General features: G+C 47.3%; 1 protein-coding gene across 1 annotated transcript; it reads left to right on the top strand.

Moving 5' to 3' along the window:
- Nucleotides 1–431: 431 nt before the first annotated feature.
- On the top strand, nucleotides 432–4,811 carry FCRLB (Fc receptor like B). The gene is made up of 6 exons (XM_026517376.3): nucleotides 432–462; nucleotides 792–812; nucleotides 1,150–1,404; nucleotides 2,661–2,927; nucleotides 3,577–3,855; nucleotides 4,396–4,811. Exons 1-6 carry the CDS (start codon nucleotides 432–434, stop codon nucleotides 4,809–4,811), a joined length of 1,269 nt encoding a protein of 422 aa, XP_026373161.1.
- Nucleotides 4,812–20,129: the final 15,318 nt, after the last annotated feature.

Here is a 20,129-nt window from a genome sequence, read left to right as displayed (position 1 = left end):
CTGGGGTTCTATGTGGCTTTCTTGGGCTGCAGAGGGCATAGTCTCTGCTCCACACGCCTTCTCGACAGGGGTTGGGGCTGGCCTGAGATGTGAGGTGGCTTCAAGTGGTGGTAGGTGGGATGGTGCCTGGTGCCTGGGACACCTGAGGGCTGACACTTATCCAGCCCGTGTCCTGTGGTCTCCAGTCTACCATCTTCAGGAATTAGGAATGGGTGGGAGAAGCAGCTATGTCCCCCAGGGCTCAGTGGTCAGCATTGGTCAGCCTTCCCAGCAGTAAAATAGAGACAATAATTGTATCTGTCTCTTTGGTTGTTGTGAGGATGAAACATGAATCACGACATGTTGTTAAAGAACAAAGAGAGCAGCAGTTGAACAAAGTACTTAAAAATTTATTGCAGACATTGTCCTACGGCCACTGCAGGCGGACCGTCATGTGGGCGCTGACAGCCCTTCTGCTCCTGGGTGAGTCCTCAGGCCATCAACAGCGGCTAGGACTGGCTGTGGGGGAGAGGGAGGGCCAGGGCGTGTGTGTGTGTGTGTGTGTGTGTGTGTGTGTGTGCGCGCGTGTGCGTGTGTGTGTGTGCGTGTGTGTGTTAGGGGATATTCCTCGATTCCAAACAGCAGTTCACTATCTATTTTTCGAGGATAAAGAGAAGGGGGCTTTCTCAGAGCCAGGGACACTAAAAGCAGAAGAAAACCAGGTCTGGAGACCCGTGGAGTTTTTCCTCTGGTGAAGAGGTCGCTTACTTTCCTCTCATTCCCGACATTCTTCTTCCATTCTCGTTTTGCAGTTCCAAGCGGCAGGCAAGCTGGTGAGTCTACCACATCCCTCAGCCCAGTTTTCCACAACTTCCACACCAACCCCCCCGAGTGACCTGCTTGGGCACTCCCCACTTCCTGGCTGTTGTGAGACGGTGTCTCTTCCCACGTCTGCTCAATCCCTGTGACTCAGTTTGTCTCTAAGCACTTCGAAACGGGTACTGCTAGCTTGTAGTCCAGTGTGGTGTGTCCTGCCGCAGGGATGGTTTAGTCATGTGGGCTGGGTTCTGCAAACTGGAGTTGTCTCAGATTTGCCAACCTCAGACCACATTTTGGGCACCTTACCTTGATTCTCTTTCCCACATTGCCCCCTCTCACACACGCCCCCAGCTACCCTGGAGAAGCCCACACTGTCTCTACACCCGCCCTGGACCACAATCTTCAAGGGGGAGAGGGTAACCTTGCACTGTGATGGGTACCACCCTCCGCTCCTGGAGCTCCGGCCCATCAGCACTCTCTGGTACTTGGGCCACCTCCTTCTGCCCTCTCACAAGAAGAGCATCGAGGTGCAGACACCAGGGGTGTATCGATGCCAGACACGGGGAGCACCTGTCAGTGACCCCATCCACCTCTCTGTTTCCAATGGTGAGTGTTTGAGCATGGGCACGGGGGCGCGAGGGTCCCTCTGCAGGCTGCGTGCGGCTATGAGAATTACTCCTGAATGAACAGCACGATGCTTCTCTGTGCTTCCCAGCAGTAAAATAGGGACAATAATTGTATCTGTCTCTTTGGTTGTTGTGAAGATGAAACATGAATTATGACACGTTAAGGAAAAAAGAGAGCAGCAGTGGAACAAAGCACTTAAAAATTTATTGCAGACATACACATGTGTACGTAGGGGTCAATTCAGAAACTGACTTCCCAGAGTTACTTAAAGGGTTTCAAAGCAGGATAAGAAAATAGCAATAATTCATTCTTTAGAGTACAGGAGGGGCTGCTTGGTAGGGAGTATTACGTCATCTTAGCCTGATGGGCCACAGTTTGTATTCAGAATTCAAAGATCATCACTTAGCATCTACATACACTTCATGTCTACACTCCACGGTTTGTTGTTTGGAAATTGATAGTTCAGTAAGATACTGGCCATGAAAGGATGGTTACCGATTGCAGAATAGAGTAGTCTGTGGATTGTGAGTTACTTGCAGAATTCTTTCTCAAAGTAAAACTTCTCAAATAGCATCCAGAACATATTAGGGTTATATAAGCGTTGTCTATGATAGCAATGGTGACCGGGAAATCCGGGGTGCTGTGGCCGGTACCTAAGGCTGTCCTGCGGGGTTGGGGAAGTTTTCTGGAGCAGAAAAGGTCTAAGGCTAGACCTACAGGACAAGTGGGTCTCACCTAAACACGCTGGGGTGGGGGGCTCTTCTTGGGAGGTACAAAGTCCCTGGGCTCAGAGCAGGGCCAGTGCTCCCAACATGTCTGTTGGAGTGGCTGGACTTAGCCTGAATTAAGAGCGGGAGGTGGGGACAGTGAGCAGGGGAGAATACTGAGATGGTGCTGGAAAGGTAAACAGGGGCCAGGTGAAGAAGGCCCCTAGGGCATCCTGAGGAGTGTAAACTTGATTCTGATGGCCATTACTCTTTGATGAGGCTGGAACCTAGAACCAGACATCTTGGCTTTCCTAATCCCTAACAAAAGAGAGGCCATTGGCTTTCCTCTCCCCTGGCCTCCCAATGCATCCAGCTCTGAGGCTCCTGGGGCGCCTGCCTGCCGCGTATTAAGCGGGGGAGGAGGAGAGCCACTGTGCAGGGAAGGGGAGCAGGGAGGCGGAGAAGAGTAGGAGACCCCCAGGGCTCGACTTCTCTTGGAGTCAGGCGGGTCTGTGGTGACTGTCATAGACTGGCTGATCCTGCAAGTGCCCTACGCGGCGGTGTTCGAGGGCGAGCCGCTGGTCATGCGCTGCCGCGGCTGGTACGACAAGGTGGTCTACAAGCTTCACTACTACCACGACGGCAAGGCGGTGCGCTACTTCCACTCCAGCGCCAACTACACGGTGCCGCAGGCGCGCGCCAGCGACAGCGGCCGCTACCAGTGTTCCGGCACCATGCGCATCCCGGTGGAGAGCGCGCCCATGTTCTCCTCCAAGGTGGCCGTGACCGTGCAAGGTGGGGGACACCTGGGGCCCGGGAGGGAGGCAAACGAGCGCTGGGAAATTCTGGGACAGGAACCAAGCGGGGCAGGGTTCAAGTAGCTGCCGCGCCGCGGATTTCTCCCCTAGTCCACTTAAGCTTTCGCCTCTCCACCGCAGCGAAGCGACCCTGATGCTCAGCCTGCGTGGGGACGAGTGTCCCTTCCCTCCCGCACACCTCCAGCTCCTTGCTCCGGGTGGGAACTTCATATGGGGGTAGCTCTTTCCAAGCCCCAGCCAGAAGGCGCGGCAGTGGCAGGGGTCGCTGTGCGAGTGGGGCGAGGGAACGGATCCGAGCACCCCGCGAAGGGGACGCAGCCACCCCCTCTAGCCCGGGGATCCAAACTGGGTGTCAGTTGGGATGTGACAGGAAGTGTCTGGCCCGGTCCCCCCCTCCCCCCTGCCAGCTTTCCTTGTCCTTCGAGGCCTCGGCCTCCCGCCCCACACTTCAGAAGGCTTTCCTCTCTCCCTTTGCGCGCACACACGTCTCCTCCCACCCCTTCTCGGTCCCCTGGTCCGCGAGGAGCCCTCAAGGGAAACCCGAAGGACAGAGGGGTCGCGGGGCCGTGGACACGACCCCTGTGCCGGCCCACCGTGCACCCTCAGCCCGGAACCCCTCTCCGCAGAGCTGTTCCCGGCGCCGGTGTTGAGGGTGACCGGCCGGGCGGAGGCCCGCGGCGGGGTGGCGGTGCGCTGCGAGACCCGCCTGCACCCGCAGAAGCGCGACACGCCGCTGCAGTTCGCCTTCTACAAGTACAGTCGTCCCGTGCGCCGCTTCGACTGGGGCGCCGAGTACACGGTCCCCGAGCCCGAGGTCGAGGAGCTCGAATCGTACTGGTGCGAGGCCGCTACCGCCACGCGGAGCGTCCGGAAACGCAGCCCTTGGCTGCAGCTCGCCGGGCGTGGTTAGTGACCGCACCCTCCCGGGACGTTTCCCCCCACGCATCCCACTGCCCATCTCCGGTGGGCAGCCCCGCCTCCGCCTCGGCCCCCGGAGTCTCCCTCTCGCCATCCGGCCCTCCTACTTCACCATCTCCGCCCTCCTCACTCTTCCCCCTCCCTTCTCTCCTCTCTACCCCACCTCCTCCGCCCTCTTCACCCCTTCCAACTCTTCCTCCTCCCCACCCTATCCCCTCCGCTCTTGTCACTCCTCCCCTCCTTCCCTTCTCTCCACCTCCTCCCCTCCGACCTCTCACCCTTCCCCTTCCCCTCTCCCTCTCCTTTCCATCCCTCCCCTACCTCCTATCCCTCGCTCCTGTCCACCCCTTCTCCTCTGCGCTCCTCACCCATCCCCCTTCCTCCCTCCTTTCCACCCCATCCCCGCCTCTTCACTCCTCCTTCTCCCCTTCACTCCATCCCGGCCCTACTTATTCCCCTCCGGCCCGTATGGCCCGCTTCCCCCACCCCCCCGCAGGCTGTGAGACCGCTGTGTGTTGTGTTCGCAGGTTCTCCGCTGGACTTGGCGTCCACCAGCGCCCCAATCCCACAGGCCGCAGCGTTGGCGCCGGGTAACCAGCCGCTGTCCTTCAGAAAGCCTCCGGTGTCCAGATCAGCCCCGTCGGTCACCTCCGTCCCGAACACCACCTCATCGGGGCTGCAGTTCCCCGCGAGCAGAGCTCCCACTGCCGGGCCACCGGCCTGCACCCCGCCGACGCCCTTGGAACAATCCGCTGGAGCTCTGAAACCCGACGTGGACCTTCTGCTTCAAGAAATGCAGCTGCTCAAGGGCCTTCTGAGCCGGGTGGTCCTGGAATTCAAGGAGCCACAGGCCTTCCCAGAGCACAGGGAAACGCTCGAGACCCCCACTTCCCGCTTTGCTGTGAGCCCGGGACCCCAGGAGACCACTGTTGTGGAGAGCTGAGGGGGCGGGGGCGCTGCTGTCCCCTCTCCAGGCTCCTCGGTCTCCAGTCTCCCCTGCTTCCCACCAGCAGAGACCTCCCGAAGCCATCTCTGCTCCCGTGCCTTTGTTTGGTGGCGGTGTTAAAGAAGGGCCATAAAGTGTGGTGGCTGACGATCTCAGTGTCACAGCGTCACAGCACACTTGAGCAGTCTGTAAGCCCGAGGCCCTTCCTCTGATCGCTTCTTCCCCTCACAGGACTCCCCCTCTGTTACTTTCTACTTGGAGGTTTTGAGGTTTCTGTTTGCAAGTGTATTTAGTCACCCTTAGCTTTTCATAGATGCCCACCCAGTACACATTCCAGCACAGGCAACAGGTGGGTGTTTAAGGTCGTTGAGATAATGAGCCCTCTCGCTCCTCCTGTCCCAGTGTAGCTGGACAGACAGATGGGCCATGGCCAGGCTCACTTCAGCCATAACTTAAACTGGTGGTATTATTTGCATTCAGAAATTTCTTTGAAGAAGGTTTTAAAACAAATCCTTAAAATTGCAGAGTTCTGGTTTTTAGCATTTTTTTTTTTACTTCCCTAAGAGTCCCTTCAACCCTAACACACCTAGATGCACATGGCCTGATCCATATCCCATGCTGCATGGTGACTTTACTGTTACTTGAAGGAAAAAAGCAAGACACTGTGTCAATTGTGATCTCAGGGATATAATTTCAGGGGTATGTTCACTCCAAGCCCCATTTTCATGAGTCCCCCATCTGCCTGCTAGAGCCATTCGTTCTCTGCAGGGCTGGTGTGACTTGTTCCCAGAAGGTCATTGGGTCCATACCTTTCATCAGGCAAGCAGCACTGTTAAGGCTAAGAACTGATAACAACTCTACTCTCCCATCTTTCACTTCTACTTGAACTTGTCACAAACCAATTTCCCCTTTCTTTTTGAGTGCTCAACCAGAATGACATCAACATCCTTCATTGTATTCTTCTTAGAATGCTTCGTCACTATGTTATTACAAAATCACTGAAATTATAGGGGAAGAGAGGCAGGCAGGTACACGTATAAATTACAATGCAATGTGATCAGTGCTCTCTGAAACACTAGGGGAATTCAGAGAAGGAAGCAGAATCTTGAAAGAAGAGTAAGAATTCAAGTGGAGACATGAAAACGGTTGAGAGTATGGTGTGTAGGCTGTGGAAACAAGCACATGGAGGCTTGAAAGATCCTAGTGTGTTTGTAGAGCTGCAAATAATTGAGAGTGGTTGGGGAGTTATGTCTGTTTCTGTGGGGGGGGGGGGTGAATTTAGGGCCAAGGTGACAAGAGATGAACATGGAGAAGGAAAAGGGGATCAGAACCTGAAAGTCTTGTTAGGAAGTCCTTCAACCTGTTGCATACTTGGGATGGGTGTTTGGAAACTTTCTTTACTGAAGGCATCAAGCCTTATTGGAAGAGATGCCAATTTAAAATCAGAAAAGAAGAATCAATCAAACTGATCTCCACGGACACTTGCTTATTCCTGAGAAGGCATGTCCAGGCCCCTATGATCCAGTCCTGGGTTCTGATTTATAAGAATCTCTGTGGCTCTGATTTCCAGCTTTCTAATGCAAGCTCATCTCTCTTCTCAGAACTCTCCTAGAGTATGACTTCCCTGGCTAACCCCACGCTACTCCAGGGGCAAGCATCCTTCCTCCTGATTTTGTTTCCCCTTTTCTGCCATCTCTGAATTAGATAGGAAGTAACCAGTTTTAGTGCCAAAAAGCTTAGTAATCAAGGGATCTCAAGTCAAAAACCCCCAAAACAAGGAAACCAGTTGATCATTTTTCAAGAGAGAAAAAAAGTGAAATAGCCCCTCACAAGAGAGCTGGTGCAGCAGTATGTCCTTCTCTCGCATCCTGTTGGCAGCCACAATACCCTCCCTCCTGTCCTGCCACCCACCTGCCTTTTGCACCAGAGATGTGGGAGATGGGGAAGAACAAGACGTAAGCGTGAGAATGGAAATCATTCATGATGCAACTTCTTGTGTGTGTGTGTGTGTGTGTGTGTGTGTGTGTGTGTGTCTTGCCAGGGGCAGCAGGGATTGACTCATAAGCCCTCTAGAACACTGTTTTAAGCCCCCAGCTCTCATAGATCATCCCCTACAACACCTGTTAATGATCTTCAGGAAGGCCGACCCTACGAAAATGGCAGGAAATATCAGACAGGCAACTTATTGGCCATGCTCTTCTGGGGGGAAAGAATGACCTCATCCTGCTTCCAGTTGAAGTTCCAACATGCATTTAGGGAAACAGAAGGCTAACTAGCCCAGGCTGCCCAAGAAGAGCTTAGAGCTCATTCCGAAGCAGCAAGGATGGCACCAAAATGCTGGAGAAGCCTGGGGAGGAAGTTGCTTCTCTCTGGTTCTCTGATCAGTTCCATGCCTCAGACTCAGGTCTCAGACCCTAAACCGGATTCCAGACAAGGAACCCAAAGGTCTGCTATCAAAGAGCAGAGAGGATCCTGGCAGGTTGTTCCATTTGGATCTCAGCCTCCCTGGGTCTCGTTGCTTATCTCGTCTTACTCTGTGGAAAGAGGGAACTCTTTGGGCTCTCCACTGATGACTTTTACCCTAAGAGACTGAATCAAATCCTCCTGTTAAAGTCCTGGCCTATGGAGCCCATTCACCCTACACTGCAGTCACACTGACCACTTGCTCTCTCCCCAACATGCCAGCCCCTTCCCCACCTCTGTGCCTTGGCATAGACCTCTTCAGGTCTTCTGAACCCAAGTGTCCTCATTTGCAGAACGAGGGAAATAAGAGTAACCTTACAGGGAGAGACAGACAAGTAAATAGATTCTTTCATTACTAGATGCTTTAAGATAGAGGATGCTAAGATGCTTAGAAGCACAGAGGAGGGACACTAAGCCCAAAGTAGGGGTTCACAAATCATTTCCTGGAGAGATGACATCTGCCAGTCCCTGTTGACAGAGTATTAGATAGATTCTAAACTTTTACTGTTTTACATTATGCTCCAATGAATATCCTTATCCCTATATCTTTATTTTTTTTTTAAAGATTGATTGATTTGAGAGAGAGAACATGAGGGGAAGCACAGAGGGAGAGGAAGAGAGAATCCTCAAGCAGACTCCCCAGTGAGTGCAGAGCCCTATACAGCTTGATCCAATGACCCTGAGATCATGAAGAGTCGGAGGCTTAACCGACTGAGCCACCCAGGCACCCCACCCCTATATCTTTACGCATGTCTTTGAATATATCTGTGGGATAAACTCCTAGAAGTAGAATTGCTGGATTTTATATTGTATTTTAATAGATGTTGTCAAATTATCCCCTAAAGAGATTGTGACAATTTGAACTTCCACTAGATAAGTATGAGAGAGCTTGTCCTTCCTACCCTAGTCAAGAGAGCACACCATCATGTATTTATTTCTTAATTAGACCCAGAGAACCTCTTAACTCGTTATCCACTGGTCAGTGTTCCCATTGGATCCTGAACCATTACTAACCTAGTGTCATGTGGGGGCCTAGCAGTAAGGTCCCTCTGGAGTCAATGCCCCTCTTTGTAATGCTGCCCCACCCACCTTCTGAATTACTTGCTAGCTGGTCCGTAGTTAACTAAGGGAAATGCACTCCTGACCGTACTTACATATTAAGTGCAGACTTTCTGCCAAGTAGAGGCTTATTTCCAACATATATTCCAACATTAGCCCATATTGGTTTAGCTCATTCCCCAGTCACTACACCTGAAAAATCATTGCTTTCAATGCTTGACATCCTCCTCATAATAAAAGGTCTCATATAATTGTATGTCCCTGATCCAGCTAACATCTAAGGCGAAAGAACAGGCGTAATATACTTTTGTCTTTTTCAGTTCAAAGGAGACAATCCTATTGCAGTGATGTGGGAGATGACCATTCTCCCCCTCTCTTAAAAGAAATATGCTCCTAATGTACCATGTTACGCTGTAATAGCCAAGCTAAATAGCTTTGCACCTAGAGGTAGAAGAGTACAGAGGTTTAGAACCCTGGCTCAGGAGTCCAGACTTGGTTTCAAATGTAATTTGAAATGGTTTTGTTATAACTTGTATTCACTGCACAGAACAAATCTAATTCCTGATTTCAACCATCCCTAATTCTTGGAGTTCCTTCTCCATCCTGGCTTTTCTGAGCACACGTCCAGCTGCTCTATATCTGTTTTATTATTTATTTATTTATTTATTTATTTATTTTTTTTTTAAGATTTTATTTATTTTTTAAGATTTTATTTATTTATTTGACAGAGAGACAGCCAGTGAGAGAGGGAACACAGCAGGGGGAGTGTGAGAGGAAGAAGCAGGCTTCCAGCGGAGGAGCCCGATGCGGGGCTCGATCCCAGAACACCGGGATCACGCCCTGAGCCGAAGGCAGACGCTTAACGACTGCGCCACCCAGGCGCCCCTCTATATCTGTTTTAAAATGTGGGACCCACAACTGATTACAGTTCCTCAAGGGGGGTGTGTCTGGGGAGAATAAGGCAGGAAGGCAGGATTTTATTTTTATTTTTTACAATCAAGCAATTGCACTCGTGACGGGATGTCTAAAGTGATATTTCATGATACAACAGACGTGAAATTCTGAAACCAGATAGCACATGCACAATTTACAGAGGAAACGGTGGAGGATCTGTTCCCTGACTTCTGGACGCTGCAGTCACATCGAGGAGATTAAAAGGGGAAGAGAGAGGATGTGTAAAGGGATTCCTTTGCCATGATGTGAGTTCCCATCACAATTCTTCCTCATAGGCTCCCCAGGTCTCCCCCAAGCCTGAGGAGGAAGATGCCCATGGAGTCACCCAGGGAGGTCTAAAATATCTTCAGTTGGGAGACAGGGAACTGGGCCTGACTCACACCTGAGAAGGTGGGTGAGCTGTGACTCTAGCATAGACCCAAGGGAAACATCCTAATGTGAAAGGTAGGGGGAGAGGATGGGAAACGGGGAGGGGGAGGAGGGAGGGAGACCAGTCAAACTCCTTCCCCCAATCAGGACCTCAGCTGGGTAAGCAGGAGGACAAAGATTTATCTTTGAATTAAGATTGGGGTCTGACTAACATGGAGGACCGGGCATTCTAATGTATAAATTAGAACTATGCTTGTGACCTAAAGTCATTATAGGACTATCGATTATCAAGAGAAGCAGAAAAATCCTGAGTTGTCTCAACCCTTAGTGTACGCGTGAATCACCAGTACGTGCAGGTGGGGCCTGAGATCCAGCATTTCTAAGAAGCTCCCAATGGATGCGGCTACTGCTGGGAGAGTGCTGGGAGCAGGGAAAGATTGCCCCATGGAATAAATTTTAAATGGATTATGAAAAGATTAAAAAGCTGCATTTTGATTACACTACAAATTGTGCTTTCAACATACAAGTTGTCCACCTTATTTAATTAAAAAATTTTTTTAAATTTTTAAAAATTTATTTTATTTGAGAGAGAAGGAGTAAGAGAGAGAGAGAGAGAGCACACAAGCAGGGCAGAAGGAGAGGGAGAAGCAGGCTCCCTGCTGAGCAGGTAGCCCTGATGTGGGGCTTGATCCCAGGGCCCCCAGATCATAACCTGAGCCAGGGCCCCAGGATCGTGACCTGAGCTGAATGCTTAACCAATTGAGGCACCCAGGCGCCCCCACCTTTTTAAATTTTTTAAGCATAGCCTCAAGAGGGATTATACTGTTTTTATTTTTAAAAAGTCACGGTTGGGGGACGCCTGGGTGGCACAGCGGTTGGGCGTCTGCCTTCGGCTCAGGGCGTGATCCCGGCGTTATGGGATCGAGCCCCCCATCAGGCTTCTCTGCTGTGAGCCTGCTTCTTCCTCTCCCACTCCCCCTGCTTGTGTTCCCTCTCTCACTGGCTGTCTCTGTCTCTGTCAAATAAATAAATAAAATCTTAAAAAAATAAAAAAAGTCACGGTTGGGGCACCTGAGTGGCTCAGTCTAAGCGTCTGCCTTTGGCTCAGGGTGTGATCCTGGAGTCCTGGGATCTAGCCCCACATCAGGCTCCTCTGCTGGAAGCCTACTTCTTCCTCTCCCACTCCCCCTGCTGTGTTCTGTCTCTCGCTGGCTGTCTCTCTGTCAAATAAATAAATAAAATCTATAAATAAATAAATAAAGTCATGGTATATAGGAAAATGTTCAAGTCTACTTTCAGATGCCCCCTTCCCAGTCCCTCGGTGGTTACAGAGGTCACCACCATCTAACAATTTGGTGTGTGCTCTTCCAGGCCTTAAAAAAAAAAAAGTATATTGTCATATCGATCAGCATTCAGTTTTGGAGAACAGAATCCACTCTAGCTGGATTAAGTAGGAAGGAATTTATTGCATAGTATTTAGATGCCTACAGAGCAGTTGGGAGAGATAAACAGATTCTAGCTTGAGTTTTCAGCGAAGCCTCCCCGTATCAGGCCACTATGGGAGATGTTGCCCCTTCCATGATCAGAAAATCGCCAGTCAAGGACCACTCAGACACAGCTATGATCGGAGAAACAGCCACGATAGAAAGAAGCTACGATTTCTGGGGCACCGGGATGGAACCTGGTCTGCTATAGTTCAAGAAATGGATGTTCAGGGCCCTGCCTTTGAGCCCCACTGAGCTAGCTCTCGGATGCTGGGATCTCTGCTGTGGCTGCTGCAGAAAACCCAAAAGCCTCTGCACCCTGTTTCCAGATGGAACAGAAGTGACAGAAGTACAGCCTCTTCTTCAATTCACCTTCCACGTGTTGTCCAAAGGCTTCCAAGTGGCCAGACCTCTGCTGGGCTCCACAGCTGGTGACAAGGGGGGCTCTGTCCCTTCCAGCTTTCCAGGCTCTGCAGCTCAGAAAGGCATTTGTGAAGATAGTGGACTGAAGGCTGACCCCACGTCCAGAGACGGTAAAGGGCTGAGTCTTCCAATTTACTGCTGTCAGGGACCTGGAGATTTAGTCCAATTTGATGATTCTGGAGACCTGGAGACTAAAGGACTTGTTAGTGGTGGGGTAGAAACAGACACAGGGTTTCGGGTGGAGAAGGACAGCAGCTCTTCCAGGGCTGATTTCGTCCAAACTCATTAAGCTTACTGCCTGCAAACCCACCTGTGGGATTGTTTCCATCTAAGGTGTACTTCTTTACCCCTCAATTTATATTTGCGTGGTTCATTTGGGGGTCCGAAGTGCAGAGCCTTATGCTTATCTCTTTTGAATTTTGTCTTTGTTACTTCCTAAGACTATTTTGGATCCCAGCGTAGTTCCTCTGGGCTGTAACACGCACAAATTAAGTAAGCAGGCCTTCAGTACCCTAATCCAAATCAGTCCATGACAACAGCAACAGAAAGCTGTATCAAACAGATGAAAGAAACTTAGGTGAGGGCTCTCTTTCCCTAGGAATCTCCTTGATCCATTTCTGTCCCTTCTGGTACAATCGTTTAACCAACTACCAACTTCAACCCAGGACTCAATTGTTCTGACATCCAGCCTATATTTCTGCCCTTGTCCACAGGAGATGTGTCCGAAAGCCTGGAGAAGTACAGATCTGGTGTGTGAGCAGTCCCCTTCATCTGCCAACACAGTCATTCCATCAGGGAAAGAACGGGCGATCGGAGCAAGACTAATCTGGGTAAGCTCATGCTGGCCCCTAGTGGACGTTGCTGCTGCTGCTGCTGCTTTGAAATTGAGGCACAAGGGACATCTAACATACAGCTTCAGGTATACAGCGGAATGATTCAATATTTCTATGTTTTGTGAAATGATCACCTCAATAAGTCTAGTTAACACCCATCACCACACATAGTTACAGAATTTTTTTCTTGTGATGAGAACTTTTAAGATCTACTCTCTTAGCCGCGGTTAAGTATGCAGTACAGTTTTATTAACTATAGGCACCACGCCCACCATATGATTAATTATACTTAATAACCATGCTGTCTATGGCTAATAACACTGTGCTTAATATAGATGCTTATTTCTGTAAGTGCGTATCAGTCGTTGCTGCAGGAACGTGCTCTCAAATATTGTTTGGGATTGGAGGCAATCTTACTGGTTTGATGGCCTAAAGGTAGAGGCGGAGATGGAGGTCTATCCACTCAGTGCCCGGTGGGCTGCTAAGGGATTCTGAGACCCTCTGGGATAGGGGGCTGTGGAATCATGAGGTCTCCACAGGGGCTGCAACTCTATGTGGCTGCCGTTGGGGCTGGATGTGGCCAGTGTGAGCGAACACATGTCCCAGGACAGCTTGTGAAGTCTGACAAGTCGTCCCTTTAGTGAGCCACATTGGGCACGCTGAATGCAACAGTCTCCGGTGCCAGCCCTCAGAGCTGGGAGCACCCTCTTCCCGGCTCTCTCTCCCACCCACCCTTTCCCCTCATCTCCTTCACTTGCAGAAAAGACCCAACTCAAATGCCACCTTCTCAGGGAGTTTCTCCCAGTTTCTTCCAGCCAAAATGAATTCCTTTTTTGTCTGAGCCCCAAGTATTTTGTTTGTATGGCCAGCTTAACACATGGTTTGGGTATCTGTACCCCTGTCTATGTAGTGCGAACTTGACCCTAAGGTCTTCATCTGATTCCGTGCTGTATTCTCCTTGCTGAGCAAGAGCGAATCAACGGAGATAAAATCAAGGTGGGTTTCATTAAGTAATTTAAAAAATATTTCACTTTGGGACCACGTGAAAGTGCTTCTGTGAACATCCAAATCTAGATGGTTGGGTTTTTTTTCCTCCTCCTTGGGCAGTTTCTTCTGCTGATTTGAATGTTTGTAAATGGCCCATCTCTACTTTCAGTTCTCCTGGCTGGGGATGAGTAGAGTGGGCAAAGAAATATTTCCTGGAAGGGGTTAGATTGCACATATGAAACACTGAGAAGTGGAGTATACTTGGTGGTGAGGAGGGGCAAAGAACAGCATTTTAAAGGATTTCAAAATCTTTTGAGGACTGACCAAAAGTTTACAGGATTTCAGATTTCATGGTTTAAGGCCTCCGGGGAATGTTAGAGGCGCCATCATTAGCCTTGTCTTTTGTGGGTGGAGACACTGACTGCAGTTGAGAGGTTTTAACTGGCTTGGCCAAGTCCTACAACCAACACAGGACAGAACACTTGGGTCTAGGACTTGTGGGCACCTGTCCAGAGCTCTCTCCACCGTAACTCACCGGATGAAGTTTGGGCAGCAAAAGAGCTCCAAAGTTGTAACATTGGGAAGGGGCCGCTAGGCCATTCCCTGTGTTCTGTTTGTCTGCCGCAGAAGCTCTGGGGAGGGGAAGCAGTTCTGCTGAACGTAACCCAGCAAATCCCCAGTGTGCAACAGGGAACATCTGTGGTCTCCTTTGCTCGACTCATCTGACTCTCTGTTTCCCAGTTTCTCTTTGAGTCAAAAAGAAACTGAGATCAGTTCCTGGCCCAGCATTTCTCAGGATAGCTGCAGGAGGGGACATGGTAAGTTTGCAAAAGTTGGGGGATGGGGAGGGGTTGGGAGTAAGGCAGGGAGAGTTGTTGGGCCAGTCAACTAAGTTGTCCCTACACACCAAGGGTGCTCCAACTCCATTCAGTGATCTCTGGTCCCAGGGTTCCTAGAGCTGAAGTTTCTTGCTCAGAATCTTGACAGTAGGTGCCCCCTCTGGGGAAGGAGAACACATCTTTACAAAGACACAGACTCCAAGCGAATAAGTGAGCTTGCGCAGGGATGAGGTCGCACAGGTAGGTGGTTAGGGTCCACTTTCCCTCAATCCTCATGAGCACTGAATTCCTGGGCAGATCACAGTCCATGGTTCATCTCTGCTCCGCAAGTGCAGCAGAGCGAGCTATCTGCAGACATCTCCCTCACCCCGGCTCAGCTCCCCTCTCCCAAGCCCCTCTGAGCTGTTCCCGGTACAGTGGTTCAGCTCAGGGTACATCTCTGCCGCTAGTAAGTTATGTCATACGGCTCTAATCACCCCTGTTTTGCAGAGGAAAAAACAGAGACTTAGGGAAATCACAGAACTTTCTAGAAAGGCACATCACCACATGTCGCTGGGAAGCAGGGGCCTGTGCAGCTCAGGATGACACCTTGGTTTTCTCTGGCTTCAGACTGCGCCCCGCTAGACCAACGCCAAGTCCCAGGTCACCACTTTCTAGATATCCACTTTCTACTCACAAACACAAGCCAAATAATAGAATTATGTCATTATCAGCCGTTTATATTTTTGTTCATTTTTACTTGGCCTCAAAGTACATTTCATGTGGATCTTCATCATTGTCTTTGATTTTAAGCCCCATGAAGAACACCATGGACAAGCATTTACTGATAACTCATTGGGTATAGGAGGGTCCGGGAAACATGCTGAGGATAGAAAGAGGAAGTTCGTTTTTGGACTTTGATGGGGAGGTGATGGGGCAGAAGAGGGGAAATTTCCTTGCTCATGGCTCACACATGCACTTACAGAAAATATTTTTAAAGACGAAAATGATAAATTATATATGAGACTGTAGCCAAAAATTTCTGAGAAATAACCAAAGAAAGGAAAGGCTGGGTGATGTGTTTTCTCGTGTGATCACGTTATGTTACATAAAACAGGTGTCCTCTTAACATGCAAGCCACCACACACTTGATGTTCTCTTAGCAATTAAAAGAATTTTTGCTTAATCCGTATTTATCAAGGTTGCAGGGTTTCTGGTGATAAAATGAACAGATGAATTGCCTTTGTGCCTCTGTGGCGTGGCAGGGTGGGGGTGGGGGCTACCACTCCTAGGACAGAGAGCCTCTTTTCTCCACAATAGAAAACAAGCCAGCTCCCTCTCTAAAGCCCACATTTCCTCTCCTAACATCCTGCTTTTCTTACAGGTTGTCATACTTATTTTTCCCTCTTGCAAGGGAGGGTGAGAAAATCTAACTGGCCAAAGAGTCATGGGTGTCATCTAGTGTGAAGAGTACAAATGCGCAACCTGCTAAATACCTTCCGCTTCAATGACCGATTTACAGATATTTACTAAGCCAGGCTCTGTAGTAACAATTCACGTGCGTCTCCTACTCCCATCCTTGAAGGAGCTTATTTATAGTCATTTTAGGGAGTTGAGGCTAAAAAGCTCACTTCCAACAGAAAACTAATAAAACTGAGGGAATGAGTAAGATAGCTTCATAAAATGTCCAGGAGATAAACCCTTAATAGTTGTAACCCCTTTTTCTAGGATATAAATATCTATAATTGCTAACAATGAATAATTTTACTTTTTTAAGATTTTATTTAAATGATCTCTATACCCCACACGAGGCTCAAACTCATGACATCAAGATCAAGAGTCAATGCTCTTCTGACAGAGTCAGCAAAGCGCCCCTACAATGAACTCTTTAAATGATAATAGTTGAAAAAAAAAACAAACAAACCAACTACATCGAATGAAGTGTGTGAAGACTACCATGCAGGGCTCTTAAGCCAGCTCCCAAAAATAACCACTGTTAAGGGTTTGATATATAACTTTCAATGTTTTTCATATATAAATATAAGTGGGCTAAGACATGTTTTCTATTTGTAAACCAGCTTTAAAAAACCAACTATAACATAGCTGGCATTGTCCATTTCCTTTGTTACCTTTAAAATAGTTGCCTAGTATCTCACTGACTGGATACAACTTATGTAACCAATCTACTCCCTGTAGCCCTTTAGATAGTTCCAGTTTTTCATTATTCTAGACAATAGATTCTATATCAGAGACTATCCTGAGGCTTGAGTTTGAGCAACCAAGGCCCACTGAGTTAGCCCTTTACTGCATGGAAGACTTTTATTTTTTATGATGCAAACACTGACCAGGCCCTGGGCTGCCTGACCCCACAGGTCAGCTTCAACAGACGTTCTCCACTCTTTTCTGTTAAATTTTCCTCAAACTGGCTACTCTTCTCAAACTTCCATCCTCATTCTCAGCATATAAGCCAGATTCTTTACGCAGAAAATAGAAAACATCACAAGAGAATGCCTTTAACCTCTTGCCACCAAACCACTGAGTCTCCTTGCATCCCCACCCACTCGTTCCCCCTTTCCTTTGGTTACCACGGAAAAGGCTAATACTTCATATTTCAGGGTATGGATTTTTTACCTCCTTGGTCACATGGATTCCTGAGTTGTTGTTTCTGATGCTCTCGTGAATGAGATCTCTTTCTTTCTTTTTCAGATAGTTTGTTTTTAGTGTATAGAAATGCAACTGATTTCCGTATGTTGACTTTGTATCCTGTAATTTTACTGAACTTGTGGATTACTTCTAACAGTTTTTTGGGGGCAAGTCTTTAGGATTTTCTATATACAAGATCACATATCTGCAAACAAAAGCAAGTTTATTTCTTCCTTTCCGATTTGCATGTGTTTTATTTCTTTTCTTGCCTGATTACTCTGGCTGGGACTTCCAGTACTATGTGGAATAGGAATGGTGAGAGTGGGCACTTATGTCCTGACCCTGATCTTAGAGGCCAAGCGTTAAGTCTTTCGTTGTTGAGTCTGATGTTAGCTATGGGCTTGTTATATATGGCGTATCACATCTATTAATTTGTGGATGTTGAACCATCCTTTCCTCCCAGGGATAAATCCCACTTGATCGTGGTATGTGATCCTTTAATTTGCTATTGAATTCTACTTGCTACTATTTCGTTGAGGATTTTTGCATCTATATTCATCAGGGATACTGACCTATAGCTCTCTTTCCTTGCAGTGTCCTTATCTGGCTTTTCAATCACAGTAAATGCTGTCTTTGTAAAATGGATTTGGGAGTGTTCCCTCCTCTTTAATTTTTTGGAAGACCTGGAGAAGGATTGGCATTAATTTTTCCTTAAATGTTTGGTAGAATTCACTAGTGATACCATCTGGCCCTGGGAAATATTTTTTGGAAGTTTTTTGATTACTGATTTCATCTACTTACTCATTATTGGTCTGCTCAGATTTTCTGTTTCTTCATGATTCAGTCTTTGTAGGTTACATGTTTCCTAGAATGTAGCTATTTCTTCTAGGTTATCCAATTTGTTAACAGATAATTTTTTATACTAGTCTCTCATGATCCTTTATATTTCTGTGGTGTCCGTTGTAATGTCTTCTCTTTCTGATTTTGTTTTCTCTCCTTTGGTTTAGTGACTCTGGCTAAAGTTTTGTCAGTTTTGTTTACCTTTAAAAAAACCAGATCTTTGTTTTATTGATCTTTTCTATGGTTTTCTGGTCTCTAGTTCATTGATTTCTGCTCTGATGTTTGTTATTTCCACCCTTCTGCTAACTTTGGGCTTACCTTGCTTTTTTTTTTTTTTCCCCTAGTTCCTCGAGGTACAAAGTTAGGTTACTTCCTTCAGATCTTTTTATTTCTTTTTTATTTCTTTTTTTTTAAAGATTTTATTTATTTATTTGACAGAGATAGAGACAGCCAGCGAGAGAGGGAACACAAGCAGGGGGAGTGGGAGAGGAAGAAGCAGGCTCATAGCGGAGGAGCCTGATGTGGGGCTCAATCCCGTAACGCCAGGATCACGCCCTGAGCTGAAGGCAGGCGCTTAACCGCTGTGCCACCCAGGCGCCCCAGATCTTTTTATTTCTTAATGTAGGCATTTATCACTATAAATATCCCTCTTCAAACTGCTTTTACAGCCACCCATAGGTTTTTATAGGTTGAACTTCCATTTTCATTTGTTTCAAGAGTTTTTTTTTTTTTAAGATTTATTTAATTTATTTATTTGAGAGAGAGAGAGAACAGAAGGAGGAGGGGCAGAGAGGGAAAAGCAGACCTCCCGCTGAGCAGGGAGCTGGATTTTTTGGTGGGGAGAGGCTTCATCTCAGGACCCGGAGATCATGATCTGAGCTGAAGTCAGAGGCTTAACCAACTGAGCCACCCAGGCGCCCCACCAAGATATTTCTTGATTTCACTTTTCATTTCTTCTTTGACCCATTGGGTTGTTAGCAGTATGTTGTTTAATTTCCACCAATTTATGAGTTTTCCAATTTTCCTACTGTTATTGGTTTTTAGTTTCATACCATTATGGTCAGAAAAGATACTTGATATGATTTCAATCTTTTTAAATTTGCTAAAACTTGTTTTGAGACCTATAATATGATCCATCCTGGAGAATGTTCTGTGGGTCCTTGGGAAGAATGTGTATTCTGTTGCTGTTGGTTGGGATGTTCCATATATGTCTGTTAGGTGTATTTGGTCGAACGTATGGCTCAATTCCAACATTTTCTTGTCTACTTTCTGTCTATATGATCTATGTATTGTTGAAGGTGGAGGACTGAAGTCCCCTACTATTATTCTATTGCTATTTATTTCTCCCTTTAGATCTGTTAGTATTTAATATACTAAGTACTCTGATTTTGTGCGTATAAATTTAATATTGTTATATCTTCTTGATAAATTGACCCCCTTATCATTATATAATGACCACCTTTGTCTCTTGTTACTGTTCTTGGCTTGAAGTCGATTTTATCTGATATAACTACCTGCCTTCTTTTGGTTTCCACTTGAATGGAATATCATTTTCCATCTGGTCCCTTAGAGCCTGCATGTGTCTTTAAAGCAGAAGTGACTCTCTTGCAGGCAGCATATACTTGGGTCTTGCCTTTTTATCCATCCAGCCACTCTGTGCCTTTGGAGACTTCAATCCATTAACAATTAGAATGATTATTTGAAGGTAAGGACTTACTACTGCAGTCTGATTAATTATTTTCTGGCTGTTTTGTAGTTCTCTTGTTCTTTTCTTTCTTTCTTGTTTCCTTCATTAGTGAAGTGATGATTTTCCCAGTGGTATGCTTTGATTCCCTTCTTTTCATCTCATTTGTATTGTATCTACTGTAGGTTTTTGTTTTGTGGTTACTGTGAGGCTGATATAAAACGTCTTATAGCTATAACAGTCTATTTGGCACTGATAACTACTTTAATCCATACAAAAGCTCTACCCTTTTAGTCCCTTCCCCCTTTTGATTTTCTGATATCACATTTAATCTCTTTTTTAAAAAATATTTATTTATTTATTTGAGAGAGAGAGAGAACAGAGAGGGGGCAGAGAAAGAATCTCAAGCAGACTCCCCAGGAGCACAGGGCCCGATGTGGGACTCGATCTCAGGACCCCGAGATCATGACCTGAGCTGAAACAAGAGTCGGACGCTCAACCAACTGAGTCACCCTGGTGCCCCAACCTCTTATTTGATATTGTATTCATTAACAAAATAGTATAGCTCTAATTACTTATAATATTCTCGTCCTTTAACCTTTATACTAGAGTTCAGTGGCTTCCACACCACCATATTACTATATTATTCTGAGCTTGATTATATACGTACCTTTAACAATGTGTGCATATTTTCATGTTACTAAATAGCATCTTTTGTTTCAGCTTGAAGGGTTTCTTTCAGCAAAGGCATATCTGGT

This window comes from Ursus arctos, unplaced genomic scaffold, assembly GCF_023065955.2.
Source record: "Ursus arctos isolate Adak ecotype North America unplaced genomic scaffold, UrsArc2.0 scaffold_2, whole genome shotgun sequence".
NCBI lineage: Eukaryota > Metazoa > Chordata > Mammalia > Carnivora > Ursidae > Ursus > Ursus arctos.
This window is presented reverse-complemented; position numbering and strand designations above follow the sequence as displayed.

Excerpts from the sequence above, each read along its gene's own strand:
- FCRLB (XM_026517376.3), top strand. The coding sequence starts at position 432 with ATGTGGGCGCTGACAGCCCTTCTGCTCCTGG. Across the intron at positions 463-791 it reads GACAGCCCTTCTGCTCCTGG|TTCCAAGCGGCAGGCAAGCT; the intron begins GTGAGTCCTCAG and ends CTCGTTTTGCAG. Across the intron at positions 1,405-2,660 it reads CCACCTCTCTGTTTCCAATG|ACTGGCTGATCCTGCAAGTG; the intron begins GTGAGTGTTTGA and ends TGACTGTCATAG.